Source organism: Medicago sativa, chromosome 4 (assembly GCF_051527215.1).
Source record: "Medicago sativa cultivar Bolivia chromosome 4, Bolivia_mono, whole genome shotgun sequence".
Classification (NCBI taxonomy): Eukaryota; Viridiplantae; Streptophyta; class Magnoliopsida; order Fabales; family Fabaceae; genus Medicago; species Medicago sativa.
In genome coordinates this window covers 82,887,396-82,908,523 of record NC_140752.1, presented here as the reverse complement: position 1 = coordinate 82,908,523, position 21,128 = coordinate 82,887,396, and the positions used below count along the sequence as shown (strand labels likewise).

The 21,128-nt window shown below is 32.6% G+C and overlaps 2 protein-coding genes, 1 long non-coding RNA gene and 1 pseudogene across 13 annotated transcripts; 1 reads left to right on the top strand and 3 right to left on the bottom strand.

The window, feature by feature from the left end:
- Positions 1-351: 351 nt before the first annotated feature.
- Positions 352-9,923, top strand: LOC146932760 (uncharacterized). 10 transcript variants are annotated; one of them, XR_015007254.1, is made up of 10 exons: positions 353-830; positions 1,316-1,427; positions 4,405-4,579; positions 5,766-5,852; positions 5,985-6,063; positions 6,503-6,790; positions 7,028-7,069; positions 7,175-7,518; positions 7,623-7,735; positions 9,597-9,923. It is a non-coding gene; the product is annotated as an uncharacterized LOC146932760 (long non-coding RNA). The 10 variants fall into 10 exon arrangements; XR_015007250.1 differs by having other exon boundaries at positions 352-830; positions 6,503-6,640; positions 6,722-7,518; XR_015007253.1 differs by having other exon boundaries at positions 7,028-7,518.
- Positions 1,467-5,745, bottom strand: LOC146932761 (uncharacterized). The gene is made up of 5 exons (XM_085704507.1): positions 4,710-5,745; positions 3,392-4,615; positions 3,082-3,306; positions 2,134-2,994; positions 1,467-2,044 (listed from the first exon to the last, which is right to left on the bottom strand). Exons 1-5 carry the CDS (start codon positions 5,629-5,631, stop codon positions 1,467-1,469), a joined length of 3,810 nt encoding a protein of 1,269 aa, XP_085560633.1. The 5' UTR covers positions 5,632-5,745.
- LOC146932759 (uncharacterized) lies at positions 9,239-11,307 on the bottom strand. Its single transcript, XM_085704506.1, has 8 exons — positions 11,222-11,307; positions 11,049-11,139; positions 10,826-10,967; positions 10,584-10,741; positions 10,378-10,498; positions 10,095-10,265; positions 9,925-9,996; positions 9,239-9,813 (listed from the first exon to the last, which is right to left on the bottom strand). The coding sequence occupies exons 1-8, from the start codon at positions 11,250-11,252 to the stop codon at positions 9,541-9,543; spliced, it is 1,059 nt and encodes a 352-aa protein (XP_085560632.1). The 5' UTR covers positions 11,253-11,307; the 3' UTR covers positions 9,239-9,540.
- A 6,854-nt stretch (positions 11,308-18,161) lies between these two features.
- On the bottom strand, positions 18,162-21,053 carry LOC146932758 (tetrahydroberberine oxidase pseudogene; annotated as a pseudogene). The gene has a single exon (XR_015007244.1). The product of XR_015007244.1 is annotated as a tetrahydroberberine oxidase pseudogene (transcript).
- Positions 21,054-21,128: the final 75 nt, after the last annotated feature.

The following is a 21,128-nucleotide window of genomic DNA, read 5'->3' as shown; positions in this document are numbered from 1 at the left end:
TTGGAATTGATGTCCGTCATTTTGCATGTGTAACTTTTTGAATTTCATAGATTTCATATTAAAATAAAAGGTCAAATACCTCCTTGGGTCCTTTAAGTTTCACGTTTGTAATAGATAGGTCCTTCAAGTTTCAAAGGTTACAGATAGGTCCTTTAAGTTTTTAAGGTTTCAGATAGGTCCTTTAAGTTTCGAGTTTGTTTCAGATAGGTCCTTTCTATCAACCTCCGTTAAGGACCTATCTGAAACCTTAGAAACTTAAAGGACCTATCTATAACCTTTGAAACTTAAAGGACATATCTGTTACAAACGTGAAAGTTAAAGGACGCAGGGAGGTATTTGGCCTAAAATAAATTACAACTATAAGTATATTTAGTGGTAATATATGGAGAACAGAGCATATATTTAGTAAGTATATATCCAAAGTTGTTATAAGTTTAATTAAGCCATATTTTATATTCTTTATTAAGTTTCTTTCAAAAAAAAAATATTCTTTATTAAGTTCAAGTGTGTTATATCATAAATCAATTATTAGTGTCTCATTAGACTGGGAGCACTCAGGAATCTATTCAGTACTGCAGCCTGTGTCGTATTCTTCAAGTTTTGGCATATGCATAAAGTTAGATTCATTTATTGATTTGATCTACCAAGTAACTTTATTCAACTCAATACATTAATGTACATCACATTATTTTTTGCGTGACCCTACAAACACATGCATCCAGTACTGTAGCTAATTGTGGTAAGAAGAAAAAAGCTTTCATACAAAGAGGTTCTGAGTTCAAAAGAGCAGGATGAAGAAGAAGAAAGCTGCAGATCATGGAATTTGAAAGGTATTATTTACATGCATAATGTTCTACAACAGACTTGTCTTTTTTCACAAGTCTGATCTTCACTTGTTATAAAATCGATTATTTATTTTATTTAACTATTTGCATTGTATTTTGACTGATAAGTAGGATGCATGTCAATTAACAGCTTGCTAAGTTAAGAGCTGATAGTTGGTTCAATATTTGGCAGAAATTTAACTGCAAAACTGAAAAATAGCTAAGCCAGATCAACTTATGATTTCTGCATAATTTTGTTGAAGCTTTGTAGATCTCATTTTGTTCATACGATTTTAAAGTTTGTTTCAATTCGTATTTATGATCTAAAAAGAATTAAGTCATAACAGGTATTGGAATTGAATATTAAGACCTTGGATAAGAATTATAAAAGACTAATGTTAATATTAAAAAGGATGAAGTTCATTACAGATAATAAACAGATTAAATGAAGTAAAGAGCTGTATTTTAGCTTGGTTCCACTATTTTGATAGGTGGAAGTTGAAAATTTGGTAGATCAGCTCTGCAAAAAAGGTTGAATCCTGCAGTTCATGGAATGATATATTAGCTTTGAGGGAAAACAACTCCACATATATCTGAATATTGGTAAGTCATGCTGGTCATAATTTTTATATTACTTACTTGTTAGACATTCTGAAAAACTTCTTTGTAGACAACATTTGTTGTGGTGATTTTGGCAACTTTGTTTTCATCATGGATCAATATCTTGATACCCTTTTTGCTTGTAACTCTTGATATTGCAACATAGATTTGTCCATGACTGAAAAAATCTTTTGGCAAATATAGTCCAACCCAATCTAGTGATTGACCTTGTGATTTGTTGATGGTCATTGAATAAGAAACCACAATTGGAAATTGTCTTCTAGTTAATTTGAATGGCCATGGAGACTGAGAAGGTGACATATCCATACGTGGAATGTATGTTATATTTCCATGATGTTTGCCTCCCATGATCTTTGCTTCCAAAACATGGTTAGCCATTTTTGTTACAATCAACCTGGTTCCATTACAAAGCCCTTCAGATTGGTCTATATTTCTCAAAAGCATAATTGGACAGCCAACTTTCAATTTAATCCTATGATTGGGGAGACCTGAAGTACGTAGTGTACATAGGAATTCCGGTGTCAGTACATCAACAATGCTGTTGTCATTAATCTCTGATCTATCAATGGAGTTGGCACTTAGATATTCTTTTTCTTCTCCTGCAGTTACAAACACATTGTTATTGGTTGACCGTCCCCAAAAAATAACACATAATTGACAGTTTTAGTAGATGTAAAGAGTATTTTACCAGGCATTAGACCAAGTACGTATTCATTGATTTGTTCAACCACCTCAATTGTTGATGCTAATATTGCTCTGCTCTTCAAGTACTCATATGATTTGTAATTTTCCAAAAAATTAGGGTAAGTACTGTTGATGATTGCAAGAATAGGATCAGAATATTCAGTGATCAACATTTCAGCAGGGATTGGTATTTCAGCATAACCATCATTTGGTTCACTAATCTTTCCCTCCCCAACACTTAACAGCCAGTTTGAGAATTTTGCTATTTCTTCATTCTCTTCAGAATTTGAACCATGCTTCAATCTCATATTTTGTGTTAATGTTAGGACTTCAATGTGATCCCAAATATATGAAGCATTTATGGATGCATGCACAATATCGGACCGATCACCTCTGGGAATAACTGGCAAAATCTGTCTAAAATCTCCACCAAAAACTATAACTTTCCCACCAAAAATTTTATCGCACTTGACAGTCTCTGTACTCATTATGTCCTTAAGTGTTCTGTCCAAGCACTCAAAAGTATATCTATGTGCCATTGGTGCTTCATCCCATATGATTAACTTTGTTTGTCTAATAAGGTTTGCCATATCACTATTATGGTCAATATTGCAAGTAGAGTTATCTAATGTTGGGACAGGCATTTTAAACTTAGAATGTGCAGTGCGTCCTCCAGGTAAGAGTAAAGATGCAATGCCACTTGTGGCTACAGTCAATACAATTTCATGTTTTGACCGTAATGCACTTGCCAATGTACGCCACATAAAAGTTTTCCCAGTTCCACCATAACCATGCAAGAAAAAAACCCCACCTTTCTGATTTGTAACTGCCATCATGATTTTATCATAAATCTTTCTTTGTTCATCTGTTAGATAATGTGACTAATAGGATTAATAAGTAAAACGAAAAGGTATAAGTTGGTTGATTACGTAAAATTGTTGGAAAAATATACTAATACCTGTTAGTGATGCAAACAGTTTTTCAAATTCTGCTTTGAGGGTGGCAGTATCATAATTCCGCTCATCATATATCAGCCTATTCCCTAGTTGCTCAAGAATGTATCCTTTTGGATAAGGTAAAGATGAAAACTCTGTCAAACTTCTCCTACTTGATTGCAACAACTTCTCAATTTCAATTAATGTTAAATTATGAAGTTGTTCATCAGTGAGTTGCAATTCTGAGACACAAAAGATCATGTGTAAATATGTTGTTGAAATGAATGTATGGATTAGTAGTAACCAGCTAATAAGTATATTACATACCTTGGTTTTGAGCTAAGTTTCGCTGATCACGTAAAATTCCATCTGACAACCAATGTACAGTGTTCTGCCAAACATGTCTTGGTCTACTCATTGCTCCTGATAACAGCATAATGACAAATAACCTTCGTAGAAAATATCCTGAACCCCATTGAAAAGCTTCTCTAATGGCTCCAATATATTCCTTGTCATCCTTTAGGAATCCCATGGCAAAACAGGCTTCCCTAAAGGTAAGATATTGCACATCACCAACTTTGCGTATTTCTTCATATGTTCTTGGCCCTTTTACAACAGTCAACATCAATCTCAAGTGGAACAACTCGCCAGTTGTTGGTGGTACCCATATTAGTCTACCAATAGTGAATCCCCTCTTCCTTGGTGTCCAACTTCGATTTTTTTTGTTATAAACAAATTTTGTTACAAACTGGCCATAAGTGAGCTCTCTTGCTGCCTCATAAACTTGATTAGCTTGCATCCAAGCTGTGAACATTGATTCTGTTACACTTGCTCTTTCAAGAACATTTTCCATCCGAGAGTGGTCAGTAAAGTATATTGTCTTCTCTCCAACTAAATGGAAAAACATACGCTCAACAGCTGGTTTTCTACCATGAATTGAAAATGATAATATTCTCCAACATGCTTCACTTGGAGATATATATCGACAATCCAGATACTGTTTGATTTCATCAACAGGTTGTTGAAATGAACGTGAATGTTGTTGAGAAGGGACAACTTTTGCTCCGATTCGATCATAACCTTTGTGAATATACTTGAATAAGTATTTAATTGATGAACTTTGGTTGCACCATTCCATATTGATATGAGCTTGGTACTTCAACAACAGTTTTGTGTTGTATGGAACAACATGTCTATTGTCTAAGGCAATACCATTTTTGACAATAGTATGAGTATTTGAACTTCTCTTGTAAACTGGATATCCATCTTGATCTACAATTGTTTGTTCAATGAATTTTTTGGGGAAGAATTTTGAACACTTGTTATTTTTTGTCATGCAGGGTGAGGACAATCTGGCATGACCACAAGGACCATGAATCATGTGACTTTTGACTAAGTTATACAACTCAACATTCTTATTTGGATCAGGGATCTCTGCAGATATGATTTTGTCTATATCTTCAGGTTTTGGATACTTGCTAGATGGGTGTAAAAAAATGAGAATGTGAGCGTGTGGTAAGCCTCTTTTCTGAAATTCAATGGTGTACATATCTGCGGATAAAAAAAAAGATCATTAGAAGAACTTATATATGAAGTCGTATATAAATGCCAGACATTGTATACATTTGAAATTTAAATAACTTACATGCCAACACTTTGCCTAAAATGTGTTTTTTTGTTAGGTCTTTTATCAACTCATCAAACTTGATTTTGAAAACCCTAGAGATGATATCAGGGCGATCTTGAGGTTTCAAGTTGTATTTCGCTAGTTCTCTAGTTATCTCAGGCCACTTTGGATTACATGTAAATGTAATGAAAATGTCTGGGAAACCAACAACACTTGATATTGCCATACCATCAAAATAAAGTTGATCCATGTATCTTTTACTTCCCACAAAGGTCGAAGGCAAAATGACTCTTTTCCCTTGTATAACCTTATGACCTTGGTTATCAGTTAGTTGCCTATATTTACCAACTCTTAACTTAGATTGATTTTTCCTTAACCAATTGAGCCTCTCTGCCTCCATCATTGCATATCCATCGACCAAGAATTGTTGGAGTAGCTTCCTTGAAAGTAGCAACGTCATTGCCTCGTATTTCCTAGTTTGTATTCGAAATGAGAACCATTTTTTGATTGTCAGTCTATTCTTTGCTGTAACAACAGTATCATTTTTATATCGTAGCAGAATTCCTGGACGATACCCATCTTCTCCATAAGGGAATAGCAAAGGGTATTGGAAACCTAGATAACTGGCATGAAATTCATCTATTCGCTGCAAATCCCCACTTTGTCCTTGCAGAATGATATCTCTTTGAGATGCTGAGTCAATGTCTCCTACAATGAGTGCAGCAACTTCACTAACAGTTGGTTTATTGTAGACCCTGCCATCTGTTTTTCTGTCTGAGATAAGTTTCAATCTTACATCTTGAACAGGACCTTGTTTGAGAACATCTCTTGCCATCCTAAAAGCTTTTGCATGGACATTATTAGCATCTAACATGGACTTCAACTGTTTCACAATGTTTTGATCGAGGTCCTTATTGTTACTGATAATCCAATAATACATATGATTAGTTAAATAGGTAATTAACGCCCCAACTGATGATAAATGAAAAAAATAACAATGTTGAAGTAATGTTAATGAGTTATGAATACCTGAAACTTCCTATCCTGTTGGCTATCTCATTTTCTGTGTCATAGATATATAGCTGAGCAAATTTCGGACGTTCTCCCTCTAATGGTAGCATACTTCCAATTCTGTGGCATGTCTGGCCATGCATTCGCAAGGTAGGTGGACCTCTTCCTTTTTGTGTTTTATCATCAAACTTCATACCTGGAGATGTAAATGAGAACATAGCATTGTATGTTCTTGCATTAGCCTGATAATTTTTGCTCTCTGATCCATGGTTTTGAAATAAGAGAGTCTGAAGCAGTTCTGGAGGTTGTTCTAGAAGTGGGAGCTGTACATTTCCACCATTGCAGCATATTTGGAACTTTGGTTTGCAACTATTCCTTGACTTTTCTTTCCTTTCTTGATACCACATTAAAGCTCCGCAATGTTGACATTCCCAATTAGGATCTCCAATATCACCATAAACTGTGTCTATTTCATAAAAGATAAAATATAAGTAATGATATTGTTCAATGATACAATAATATTATAGCATTCACATTAAAACTGAATTTGGACTTACCCTGCAAGTCAGTCTCATCTTCATATTGAATATCAATATCACTTTCAGAATCAGAATCAGTTTCAATATGATCAGTTCCTTCAGAATCTGAATCTGTAGAATCTTCATTGATGTTGTCATTCTCTTGAGTTGTTTGCTGTAGTGTTTTTGACATTGTTTCAAAGTATTCAGAATCTGTTGCAATTTGTTTGCGTTTAAGCTGAACTTGAGGTCCTGACCCACTACATTGTTGATCTGTTACAGGAGGTTGTGGAGTTGCATTTGGTGATTGAGTGGGATTTCTGTGGATATCCTGAGAACTGCTACTGACACTTGGATGTGTGGCATCTAGACTCGCTAACAAATTGGTTAGAATCTTCTCGACTGGTTGTGACATTGATGGTATGTTTGATTTTGGATTTAATTGCTTCTTGGATCTTGGATTGTTTTGTTTGACACTGCATTCAACTGTGCGCTTTCGAGGAACATGAGAACATGAACTGGATTTGCCCTTTTGCTGAAGCTTTGGTGATGTATTCTTAACATCAGAAGGTTGCCCCCTTGTCTTTTTACTGGTACTAATCCTTGATGTTTTACCAGGTGGGATTTTTGTGGTGTTTGTTTCAGTAGAATGAGATAAACCACTAAACTTTGTTTTCTTACTTTGAACTGGGTCTGCAATTGAGTCAAGTACCTCCTTTTGACTACATTTCTTGTTGATTGAAGTCTCGGTACAGACATCATTGCGCTTTTTTCCAGCTTTAGGTGATATAGTTGAAATGTTGACAGGTTGAATTGTTTCATCAAATTTGTTCATCAAATTTAATCCAGGTACATTTCTCCTAACTGTTTGAGTTGAATCCAATATGTTTGAATATAAATTTGAGAATTGGGTATGATTGGTAACATGGTACTGAGAATTGCATTGAATGTTAGGCATGTTGATAGGAAACTCAGATAATGTTGGCTTCACAGCAGATGTGTGTAGATATTTTTCCTGGCTGCTACAATAATAAGCATCTGACACAGTTTGAGAATTGTGCTTATATTGTAGTTTATCAAATGCAGCACATAATGTTGGAGGTTGAATGTTTTCAAGTAAGTTGCCTGACTTATGTGCTCCTCTTATCTCCTTAGATAATGGATAATGAGGAGGTAGATTCTGTATGTTCTCAAGAGGAGTAAATCCAGTTACCTTCCTCTTAAGTGTGTGAGTGGAGTTCACGATAGAATGATTGTAAGTTGGCAGCTGGGTATTCTTGGCAGAATGATACTGAGAAGTGAGTTGAATCTTAGGCATGTTAATAGCAAACTCTGTTGATGTTGACTTTGATCTTGCCTTTTTAGCTGATGTTTGTCCCTTTTTCTTTTCAACACCAAACAGATTTGGAACTCGTAAAGGCTCAACATTGATATTCTTTGGTAGTAGATGAATAGGAGTACAGTTGGGTGATGGTTGACTGTTTTCACACCAGTTACCTGACTCACTTAAAACAGGTAAATATGCTTCTGATTTCTTGTTAAATGACTTTAACTGAGAAGGTGGAGTGTGTGTGTTGGCATGCCCTGGTGTTTTAGACTGTGAAGTTTGAGTTAGGTTATTTACTGATGAAGTAATATCAGAAAGGGGGGTTGCTGGTCTAGCTCTCTTAGATGCAACATTCTTCTTATTATTTGTCAACAACCTTCTTTTCTTATCTGCTGCAGTGTTAGGGTCATCGTCCACAGATTTTTTTTCCTTCATCTGTGAAAGATTGTATTCAACAACAACTGTTATGAATATAGTTATCACACAAAGTCTTGATTTCTTAGTAATGATGTCTGAAACTTAAAACTACATAGCATTTATAGCAGTTAACATTGTCCAGTTTAGTGGTAACAATTACAAAATGGTAACATTCACATGAATAGTTGTCTAAGAGTAAAGGATAATAAATAATGATGTTAACAAAAAACTGATGTACAACAGATTATTAAAAAATGTTGAGTTCATATGCAATGGTCAGTTTTAAATGCTGAACACTAAACTGGATAAAATGATACATACCTTCGTTTAACGTGTTTTGGACAGAAGATGTTATATAATCTAAGTATCCATTAAAATTGCTTCCTGCTATTGAAGTTTATGATATCATGATCTTGAGGTTCAACAGATAGACTTTGTATGAGTTTGTTTCATTAGCAGGCATTGATATTTGTTCCCCAGACAATAGTGTAATAGTATAATAAGGTATATTATTAGTTGTTATGTTAAAATATTATTAATCAAACAGTGTCGTACTTGGTCCAATGGTATAATTGTTTGCCTCAATTTATGTGAGCTGTACAGTGAAAATCACAGTCTATATATTATAGAGGTTATAATAAAAAAAATACAGTATTCCAATATATTGAGGTTATTGCAGTGAGATGTCTCAAGTAATAGTCTATTTTAGCCTTAATGGCTGGTGTAGTTGTTATTTACTGTTCACGCATTAAATGCATGGCAGAAAAGAGTAATGTGATTGTTTTGAATCTGTCTTGTCGAAGGTATGGTTGTTGTTTGTAATGATAGTAAGTAAGGAATTATATCTTCTTCAACTGAATAGTTACCATCCAATGTTTGTAACATGTCATTATGATGTGGCTTATACTGATTAAGTTGATAGGGCAGTATAATTTGAACTAAAACATGACTTATTGTACATCCTCTTTGAACAATAACATTGGCAATGGTAAAGTGAATATATTGTATAAGTAGCTTTTTCATAAATCTGTTTAGTTTTGTAATTGATGATTTGAACTAAAGTTAAAACAATGAACTTTGTAAGTTTGTGGTTAGTACCATTAAGCATTTTTTCTTATAAAACACAGTTTGTATGTTTATATTCACCCTTACATAGATCATACCAATGGAAATATCTTTAGAAAGTGTATGAAAAAATGTTTATCTACAACTATGATATCTTTAACGTAAATATTTAAGCTGACATTATGTAGATATGAATTTGCCAAAAGATGGAGCATAAACTTACAAACACCAACAAATAATATCCCAAAATGAGTGACCTTATAGTGGTTCACTTATAATAGCAGTTTGATAGACATAAACATAAGTTGAAGATAGGTACAGATGTCTGATTTCATGTTTTGGTAGTTCTAAACCAAAAGTGAACAAAGTATTAATAAGTTACAAAACATGGTATGTATTACCAACAGCTTATATCTGAATAGGATGCATAGAGCATTTGGAAACAGTTTGAGATCACCCTATATGGTGTTGTTCACCATGCAAAATACAAAATACATAACAACAACAGTGTTTATTTTTTCTCCTGTTTGATAAGCTTAACCCTTTTAGAAGAAGAGTTTTTTGCAGGAATGATATCATCAAGGTTGATAGGCTGGATTGTGCGATCACTTGAACCACTCAAAGCATGGGTAGTAGCAGGAAGAGGTGTGGTGGAAGCAGGTGTAAGTTGGCTGAGTGAGTCGCAGTTCTTGCTTACTTCAACATTCTTCATCTTGCTGACAGGGGTTTGCATCTGACTAAGTGTCATATCAGGATCAAATTCAGATGTTGCAGATGCAGCATGCTGAACATATGTTTAAACACATAAAGGTTTGAGTATTGATTCATGATCATACATAAACAATATACACTATATCTGCTTTAGTTGGTAACATAAAGGTTAGTTATAACTTACAGCTGAGATAGTAACATCATCACTCTCAACTTGCATGTCCTGACTCATATCAGCTGGTCCAACATTGTTATTCTGTGGTGCATGTTGATTGTATATATTACATAGTGTATAGTAGTTAGATATTGATATTGACTATATGAATACAATAACTATTAGAGTAGTTAATTAACCTGATGTTCAGGGAATTTGTTCTTAATCTGATCAACAAAACCTTCTCCATCCTTCAAAGTAACAACTGAGCATGTCTTCCATTTAGGTTGCCATTTAACCTTAGCCACAATGTTTTTCCCAGCAAGGGAGTCCATAAGCATAGGATACTCCAAACGATTAGTTATCCCAGCCTGTGTGGGAAAAGCCATGAAAGGTAGTCTTAAATATTTGAACATAAATTGTTGAGAAGTGGATCAAAATGTAAACCAACAATTTATACATTAAAGAAAACTGTTGAATAACCTGAATCAAATTAGTCCGTAGCTGAGCAGCAGAAATTCCCAACAATTGTGTAACTTCACGGTCCCAAATAACAAAGGTAGACTTATGATCTTCATAAGAAACATCAGCTTCCAGTTTGTACCTATACCATGGAATCAAAGAGGATGTATTTCATAAATTCTGACATAATTATTGATAATAATGTAGACAAAATTTAAGATATATACCTGACAATTTCAGTCTCGGTGTTGTGGCCATCTTCACAAGTATAAGGAGGTTTGTCGCCTCTAGCAATCTTAGGACACTTGTGACATGCAAAAAAGTACCAACCATGCTTAGTAGAATTAACTTTCACAATTTTTGCAACAGTGACGCAATAACTGATCTGAAAATTTGTCAAAGTAGGGGTAATGTTAGGAAACAGAAAGTATAAAATGGAAGTAGTGGATGTAGTTTTTAAAGGTGAAACCTGGTCCAGCTGGATGATGTTAGATAGTGGGAGAATCATAGAATTTGAGAGTAGATCTGCCTCAGAAGAAAGTTGTGAACTTCCATATGATTGGGTACACATGATTTGGCTTTGGGACTGAGCCTGGTCAGCTTGAGGTAAACTAATAACCACTTATTATAGTTAGTGGAAAAATTGTATATTCAATGTAACTAACAAAAAGACAAAAATAACAACAACCAACCTTGCTTTGAACAGATTGATCTCAGGAATGTTGTCATTGATGTATAACTTAGTGTAACCATAAGTGTTTGAAACACTTAGTGGAAAGCGTCCTGTTTCACATTGGAACATAATTGTTTGATTCAAACATAAGTGAATGTTAGTAGATAGATATAACAGAAGTAGAGGTCAAACCTTCTTCCTTGATTTTGGCATACTCCATCATCACAATGACCGGTCCACCTTCCTTCCTTTCACTGTTAAAATTAATAAATTTTGCAGCATAATGTGAAGGCAAACATATAAAAGGAAGAACATGAAAGCATATTAAAAATATGAACATGAAACCATTGAAAGGTTTAAACAAAACTGAAAACAAACATATAAACGATGAACATGAAACCATTGAAAATAAGAAATAATGTTTTCGTTGTAAAACTGATGTAGAAAAATCAAAATCGAATGACTGTGTTGAATGGAAACTGGAAAAGTGAATAGTAAATTTGAATTTGAGAAGAGTATTTTACCAGGCAGAAGTATGAGAGAGGGATCGAATGAGAATGCTTGGTAGAAAATATTGAAGTATGGTTATATTTTTAAGTTATCTCATAGTCTATGTTGATTTGATTGGAAGCTGTAAACTTGATATTTGAACCAAAAGTGTACTTGAAAATCTGCCACCAAAAAGTATTGAGTTCAGTTTAGTTCCAATGGAGTGGGTAAGTTAGAATCATGTGCAAATAAAGCAAACCAATCTAATTGTTTCAGTTACATGATGTAATTTGCGTTTTGTGATGTCATTTAGTTAGAAATGTAAATTATTAGACTACTTTTGCCCCTAGATTTGAGACGTTTACAGTAGAAGGGTTTAAGGGCATAAAAAGGTTTTCCACAACATGTTATTTTCTTATATTAAAGGGGATGTACCAACCAATTTTCTCCCATGGGATTTAGTATTCCTCTTTTCTTTTTTTTTTGGTCAGGAATATTCCTCTTGATTGTGAACAAAATGATAACTTCTCCTTCTATCTTCTCAGTTGCTTCTGTTCATTTGCTATGCTATCTATCACCTCTCTGTCTAGTTGGCTTATATTCATTGTTTTCATAAGGAAAAAAAAATTAAGAATTAAAAAAAAAATGGTAAAAATATTTTTGCTATAGCCAAACCATGCCTAGAGGTGGATATGCCTCTGCATTTTATGAAGCATGGTATCCCCGGAAGAAAAGAGAAAAGCTATGAAATTTTGTATATATGACAATTTGTAGTATTACAAAATGATGAAGTTTGTTACAATTTGACTATCTTAAGCTTATTTATAGACACTAACTAACTAGTAATAAACATCAACTAATAACTAGTGATGACTAACATGTATTAGATAGTTGAGAAATGATATTTGTACATCCATACAACTTTTGTACAACTTTCTCTCTCATACTCACATTATCTTCTTCTTCACTCTCTTCCTTTTTCTTTCTCTATTATCTTCTTACCTCTCTACCACACTATAATAGTTTATGACAAAAATGAATAAAAAAATTTATATCATTGTGCTTTAATGTCAAATACCTAAAATTAGAACATATTATTCGAATATTAGCTAGGGAAACTTAATTATAACCATACATCTTATCTATGAAATTTTGAACAACACCATATCATATGAAGCTTTGAACAACAATAATACTTAATATGAATATAATTATAATGCATCCAATATCTATATTGTATTTGTAACAAAAAAGTGATTACAAAACCGTTAAAGATATTCCAAAACAAGGCAAAACCATACACCCATTAATTAACCTAAATTAACAAGGTACAAACGGAATCATTCTTCTTCCTATACATTTTTTCTCACATAGATTGTTGAAGGGTCGTTTGGATTCACATACAATCTCAATCTCTCTCAACCTTTTACCTTATTAACCATGTAGAATTCATTTCACCTTGGACAGTAATACAGTTGGGTTTCAATTCATGTTAGTCATCCATAAGCTTCTTACGCATATTTATGCGGTTTGATTGACATTGTCGGGTACATATAAATATCATGTGCAATACTTTTCTTTTGTTTTTTTTTCTTCTAGTTACAGGTTAAAAAAAATCCTAAATCAATTGTTGATGAATACATATGACTTAAGATTTTTCTAAATATGGGATTTCAATTTAGAAAATTATAATGATTCATTGATCACAAATGAAACATAATTAATCAACTCTGACGTAATATGATGTAAATCACAACAAACAATATATACCTAAATCTAAATAAAATGTATTTAAAATTATACATACAAAACAAAAGCAATAACTAAAAGGGTCTTGACACATTAATATATTATATTCTCGTGCATCATCCTCTTGTGCATCTTCATCTTTTGATATAATAGGGAACTTTAATACCCTAAACTAATCCACTCCAAACCAATTTGCACTAAATTTATGACTAAATTTAAGTTCGTTCATCCATATTTAATTTGTCTAAAACATTTTTCACACCTTGGTTTATTATTATCTAACTCAAAATGGTCGAATAATCTATCCTATTTGTGTTCAAAATTAACAATGACAGATTTAATTTTTTTGTTATTCAAAATGTTGTAAATACTCCCTCCATTCCAAATTATAAGCAAATTTGACATCATTAATTGAATGAACCTAAAAAGTCAAATTTGCTTATAATTTAGAACGGATGGAGTACAAAATTTGTGTGGGTTCAAGACTTGACGTGCATCTTGGTGACATTAGATTAATATCTTATTGATAAAGTAATGAAGATGTCTAAAACCAACTTTCATATGAGTTGCAACTTCAACTCTCTTTTCCATGAGCGCATATTCATGGAGTATGAAGGGTTTTCATTTATCCATTCGTTGTAGTAGGGTAATCTTTTATCTGTATAATCGATGACTTTAACGATGGAGTTGTCGCTTTTTGAGTTGGTAAAACCATATTAAAGTAGAAAAATTTTCAATGCATGAAACCAAGCCACAAAGAGCCTTGTCAAGCTTGCAAATATGATTAGGTAGTGTTGGATGAACAAAACCATCCAGTTGCACCATATATACATCTTCATTTAAAGAACCATAAAAAAAATGTGTTGTTAACATTCATTTGTGAGAACAAGACATAAGACTAGTTTAATAACTTGAGGTTTGATAACCGAGCTAAAAGTACCTTAAAATTAATGTCACGACGTTGATGAAAACCTCTGGCAACAAGGTGAGATTTATGTCTTGCAATAGTGCCACGATCGATCAAGCAACATATGAATGTGTATGTGCATAGTTGCAGCGGTACATATGTTCTTCTGTTAAATCGTGATTATTTAATGAAACAAACTTTAACTTAGGGGCAGGATATGGTCATATTATAAGTTATATATATGTTTCAATAGGTAATATTCGGTATCATTCTTACCGCTTCCATTAAGGTTAGCAATTCAGACTCACTAGTAAGAGGTGGTGGTATGGGTTCGATGGCCCCATAAGGTCCATGTTGTTGGAACGATCTGTAATATAAATAGCTTTGTTATTAATATTAATTTTTTGGGCACAGACAAAATTTGCTTACAATGTAATCAACCGTATCTAATTTACAATTGAATTGATTTTCAACTAAATTTTAAAAAATGGGGAAGATAACACCCAGATCAAGTTTAAGTTTCATGAACAATCGTTTGAATATGCTTTGATACCATATAGAGAGAAAGACAAATGAATGAATATGCTTCAATTCATTTATTTACTTAATCATAATACAACAGTATAAATAGATACATTTGTTGAGAATAAAACTAAAGTTTATTACAACATAGAAAACTAACTAGGAGAAGTATGATATAGTGTAATTGACTATGAGAGTAATACTCCAACATAATTATCAAATTCACAAATATTGATGTCTTTCAATGTATTTCAAAATCTAATTCGTGTTATATTTTTTGTGCTTTTAAGTATGTTATGCTAAGTATTAACTATGATATGTTTTTTAAGGGGATTGAGTGTGTTAGACAATATTAAGTGTGTTATGTTATTTTTTTTTTAAGGAATAATGTATGTTATAAATTAAAAATTTATGTATTAAATGTTTATAAATATGAAATAACATTTCCCACCATCTGAGAAAGGCTAATTCATTATCAAAACATTATTTAACAATATTTCTTTGAAGACATCATCTCTATTTAAAAGTGTTTGGTTAAATTTACGATTGTTATTGTAATGGAAATACAAATATATGATGAGAGATTTTTTTCAAATCTGAGAAACGATGAGAGTAGAATGAGTTATTTGTTTTAAAAAGTAGAAGACAAAATAATAATCCCTAATCCTTAACTTTCTTTCACAAAGGGCCTTTATTTATATTTACTTAAGTAAAAAATATTATGACAAAAAAATATTCATTTTAACTAAGTAAAAATTATTTTGTATAGATGGAACTATTTGTCATCACGCTCTTCATATTTTTTGTTGTCTTCTTAATAAATTTAAAAAAAGATTACTCGATAATATTTTTGTTCGTCCAAAATAACTCCAACCGAAACTTCAATTTAAATAAATGCAAGAAAGTTTATGTTATATTCATAAAAAATGACCATACAATAAGTTGTCTAAGATTCATGAGACAAGAAAACAATAGAATAAATTTTTTAATTCATGACTTATGGACTCATATGAATTTATCTATATTGACAATACTATCTTAGCTCACAAATCCATTTTCTTCTTCACACACACTTCAATGCTCATATTCTATCAAAACTACTAAAAAAAAAAATGTCTGTTCGAGTAAAAGGGGTTTAATTGTCATAATTACTATCTATGCATCAGTCTTTACCGTTAGATTATTTTCAGGTTTAAAAACAAATCTTAATTTTGTCCAAACTTCAAATTCGTAAAAATTTGCATTAGCATAATATTTAATATGTCATGATATTTAAATACTTTTACAATTATTCACTCATATATAAAATTAAACTATTCAATCGTATATAAAATTAACAATGCTTCATAATACCACATTCCTTAAAAAAAATGTTTCATACAATACATACCCTCTGAATTGAATGGTCCAAAAAATTGAAAGATCTATAACATTGACCTTCAACTTTTTTTTTTTTTTTTTTTTATATATAATCATAACGCATAGTTATCAAATTCATTACTATTAATGTCTTTCAATGTATTTCAAATCCAACTCTACATCTGTGTTATGTTTTTTGTGTTTTTACGTATGTTATGTTAAGTATTAATTGTGATTTGTTTTTTAGGGATTGAGTGTTTTAAGCAATATTAAGTGTGTTTTGTTATTTTTTTGAGGGAATAAAGTGTGTTATGTATTAAATGTTTATGTATGTTGTACTTCATAAAATTCAAATTTTCTAAACAATATTCATATATTTATTGTACAAATTTATTTTGGAGGTCCGTCGGTGAGACTTTATATTTCAAATAACCTAAACTATTATTTCATATTAAAAGAACAGAGTAAATATTGATGTTTTTTTTAAAACAATAATATTAGTAGTTTTTTTTGACAAATAATATTAGTATGATAACATCATCATCATCATTATTATATTCAAATAACTATAAATTGTGTGAAGTTTTAAAACAAGAAGGAATAAATGAAAATAACAACGCATACAAAATATAATATGTTATAATTTAAAAGAAAAAAACCTCTATCCATAATCATAATACTATTTACAAACATTTTTTTGTCTATAAATATAAGATTATCTATAGATTTTTAGATGCAATGTGGAGTAGACTTGAACACAATTGTCGAAATTATTCAAATATAACTAAGGATGTCGGTTGTTTATCGAAGAAGATGGTGTACCTATAATGACTTCAACACACAAGTCAGTGAGGATTTAAGGAAATTATGGAGGTTTACCCGAATGACAATACATACATTTCGCCTAGATGACTCACATACATTTCGCCTAGATGACTCAATTGACATGGTTTTGAAAAAGGGAAGTGTTTGGTGTACATTCCTGTATACACCTTAAAACAAAAAGGGGGGGGGGGGGGGGGGGGGGGGGGGGGGGGGAGAAGAAATTGACGTGATAGATGTGATAATTTGGTGATTTGATAAGAGGAGATAGATAAGGAGAAAATCACGTGTTGAATGAGCTTAGAAAAATAAAGGGTGTTAATTTATTATTGTTGTTTTGAAAATTCATAGCTAAAAATCGAACCTAATTTTAGTTTTTGAATTTTTTTAAAACTCAATAGAAATTGATTTTGATTTTTAAATTTTTCAAATCATAAAACTACTCCGAGTCTAAGTTATTTCTTTATTTTAAAAAAACTCAAATTTATGTTTTCCACTTTCGAGATTTCGAACATAAGGTTGGCTGGTAAATTCAAAATTGAAATTTTGTGGAGGCTTATAAAAAAAAAACAGTGACCTCTAATTTTAGTGTGAGGGTATATAAAAATGAGAAGTTCTTTTCTCACTCTCCATCCTTTTCGCTTTCGTCTGAAAATGACATGATTTTTGAATTTTAGAATCCACATTATGTTTTCATGCCTTTTAAAAAGGAAACAAATTAGTCACTCAATTTGTGAAATTTCATTTTGGCACAAGAAGGGTTTGAAACATATAAATGGGGTGTCCGTTCTAAATTATGAATATGTAAAAATGACTTTTGTTCTATTCGTATTCTAGAATCCAAACGTGTAAAAATTCTGAAAAAAACAGTTAGCCACGATTCAACCATGGCTAAAATGACCTTGACCAATTTTTGTCCTTTCTAAATGACATGCAAACATGATTCGGATTTTAGAATAAAAAAATCGGAGGGTACTTTTGGGTTTTCATGGGACGCGCGAATGGCATAGGGGAGTGGGAAAAGAATTTCACTAGAAAAATACTTTCCTGTAGAGCTACAAATCAACCCAATCTACTCTTAGAAGCCTCACAAGTCTAAACAACCCACGCCTAAAAACCTACTTAGCAGAATGGAGCAAATCAATGTAACGAATTCAAGATTCAAGATATATCATAAATCAACTTCATATACTGCATCCAAATTTCATCTTTTGAAGGGGTTCAATGTTATGCATTTTCTATATCAAAATACAGTTTGTTACAATATATATCTATGCAAACAAATTTATAACTTCAAGAAAATCATCAGACTTAGTTTCCAAATGATTTATACATCAAAACTTTATATTTTACTTCTTACAGACACCTTTTTCATTTTTCTAACTTTAAAATTATTAAATGAGGTTGACATCAAGATTCACTTCATAAATTTCTCAAATTAGATACACATATTATAGAAGAGAAATCACAAAGCAACTTATTTTATATGTAGAGCACCAGGGAACTCTAATAATTGCATCCCTTCCTCACAAGGCAATGTATTATGCCTTATTGTTATGTTACCAAAACGAGACAGAGAAGGTATACTCTGTTCATTTCTGAAAAAGTTTAGAGGATCAACTTTTGTCTTCACTTTTGCCAATCTTTTGAAGTTATTCTTAAAGTACTTAACACCCCAAATACTAGCTTGCTTATAGCTTGTGTATCCATTGTTATTATTCACACCAATATCAAGATCTCTATAATTCACATATGCACCTCTTGGAGACTTTGACACAAAAGGTTCCATGTAACTATAAAGTTTTCTAATCCAATTTATATACCTTTTTTCTACCTCATCACCTTCCTCTTTCCAAAAAACTAAGTGCTGAATTTGGTAAATGTTTCCAGCTCTGTGTGGGAATGGAATTTCAGACTCCGAAATCTCATCCATTATTCCACCATAAGGAGTGAATATCAACACCGCAGATTTAGCCTCGTTTTCATAAAACATTGGCCATAACCCTTCTAACCCAATATCAGGAATAGGCTCTCTCACATAATCAGATTTTGCCTTGAAAAACAACACACCACTATGAGTTCTATTCAACAAAACTTCAAGGGGTTGATCACTTGTAAAATCACTTGTAAAACCACCATGGTAGAGAACTGATTCAATCCAACTCATCTCAGTACAATCTTCTCTAACCAAACCAAGCTCTGGAAACTCCTCTTCCATCAAGGGGATAAGTCCATCTACACCTCCAAGAAACAAGGATTCAAATGTGGCTTTTATTGTTAGTTTCCTTGTTTGAGTACTAGTATTCACCCTCTCCAAAATGACCCTAATGTTTAAGTCCTCATCAAGCTTATTTGCTACTAACTGCCACTTGTGAATAAGCCTGGTTGCATTTTGTTCCAGTGTCCTAGAAACTCTGAATATTGTCACAGTTGATGGAACACGAACTAGTTTTATCTTCCATGCTATGATAACTCCAAAGCTTGCACCTCCACCTCCTCTAATAGCCCAAAACAGATCCTCACCCATTGATTCTCTGTCACGAACCCTACCATTCACATCAATTATGTGAGCGTCAAGTATATTATCAGCCGAAAGACCAAACTTACGCATCAAGAATCCATAGCCGCCGCCACTGATAAGTCCGCTAACACCTACAGTAGGGCAAATACCTGCCGGGAAGCCAAGAGTTTTGCTTTTTTGGCTAATTTTGTACAAAAGTTCGCCAGCAGTTGCCCCTCCTTGAACCCATGCACTGCTATTTTCTACATCTACTTGGACTTCTTGAAGGTTTATGAGATCAATGACAACAAATGGAACTTCAGAAACATAGGACAGACCTTCGTAGTCGTGGCCACCACTTCGGATTCGAATCTGCATGTCATGGCGTTGGGAACAGATTACAGTGGCTTGAATTTCTGGTATTTCAAGAGGTGTCACAATGACAAGGGGTTTTGCAGTTGTGTTGGATGTGAATCTAAGGTTTTGAACAGAAAACCGGAGTATAGATGAGTATGAGGAGTGTGTTTGGGTGTACACAAACTTTGAGATTGAAGTGGAATTATGATTAGAATAACTTTCAAGGCATTGAATGAAGCTTTCATGATTATTATCAGCTGCATAAGATGTAAAAGAAAATAACAAAGCAATAATAGCAACAACAGTTAAATATGAGGTTAGAAGCATACTATATGACAGTGTTGTGTGTATGTATGAGGTTGCAAATTGAGAAAAAACAACTCTCTAATTTGTAGTAGTCAGAGTTCAACTTATTTAAGATCCAAAAGTTGGGTTTTTTTTTTAAACTTGTACTTAAAAAATTTAAGATACAACAGATCTTTGAAACAAGACAAACCTTGAATTCATTAAGCTGACTCTTGGATTAACTATTATCAGGTCTTCAAGCCTGAAACTGCATATGGTTTAAGGTGAAAAATCATTATTTGTTCAACCTAAATCTTTTAAGAAAATGAAATCTTCTGTGATAATGATGTCTATAGTATCATCTTCTTAACTATATTCTGGTAATCTGAAGTAGTCATCTAAAAGTTAATGTGGTTGGTGAAGAGGTATGTGTCTTATTGCAAAGGTCAAATTCAGTATTCACCTGCTCAGTGCTCACAACTGGAGTAATGTATCCAATAATTTAGTTCAACTGTTCAAGAAACCAGAAGCACATGTGCATCCAGCAATAAATAAATAAAATAACAAGTGGAAGAAATATAATAAGATTGCAAAAGGAGAAACAGCCAGCAAAGACCACCAACAAAGTTAAATTAACATATTAATATAATACTAACCATAATATGAAGCTAAGCACAAGTCACTGAGCTTCACCTATCCATTATAGATAAGCTTGCAAAAGAAAAAGAAAATAGCACCCTGCCCAATTTTAGCAACAAAGCCAGAGTACAACTTCACCATTTATTCAACCTGTATCTTTTAAGGAAATGAAAATGAAAACTTCTGTTTTATTCAACCCGAGTCTTCTAAGAGAATGAAAATGAAAACCTGTGTGATAGTGATGTCTGTGGTATCATCTTCTTAACTATAGTAGTAATCTGAATTTGGTATTTCATGCAGAAAAGTGGTCATTTAAAAATTCACGGGGTTGGTGGTGAGATTCGATGTCTTATTCCAACATATAGTTTGAGAGACCATAGTTCATCTAGCAATAAATAAATGGAATAACAAGTGGAAAATATAGTATAAGATTCATATAAGTCGTCAGAAGGAAACAACGTGGTAAGATA

What these genes read in the sequence shown, in the direction of transcription:
- LOC146932761 (XM_085704507.1), bottom strand. Translation starts at nt 5,631, where the DNA reads ATGTATTATTGGATTATCAGTAACAATAAGGACCTCGATCAAAACATT. An exon ending in TGCATCACTAACAGGTATTA is followed by an intron (nt 2,995 to 3,081) that starts GTATATTTTTCC and finishes ATTATCTAACAG; the next exon opens with ATGAACAAAGAAAGATTTAT. An exon ending in CGTACTTGGTCTAATGCCTG is followed by an intron (nt 2,045 to 2,133) that starts GTAAAATACTCT and finishes TTGTAACTGCAG; the next exon opens with GAGAAGAAAAAGAATATCTA.
- LOC146932759 (XM_085704506.1), bottom strand. Translation starts at nt 11,252, where the DNA reads ATGATGGAGTATGCCAAAATCAAGGAAGAAG. An exon ending in ATCAATCTGTTCAAAGCAAG is followed by an intron (nt 10,968 to 11,048) that starts GTTGGTTGTTGT and finishes AGTGGTTATTAG; the next exon opens with TTTACCTCAAGCTGACCAGG. An exon ending in TACGGACTAATTTGATTCAG is followed by an intron (nt 10,266 to 10,377) that starts GTTATTCAACAG and finishes TTTCCCACACAG; the next exon opens with GCTGGGATAACTAATCGTTT.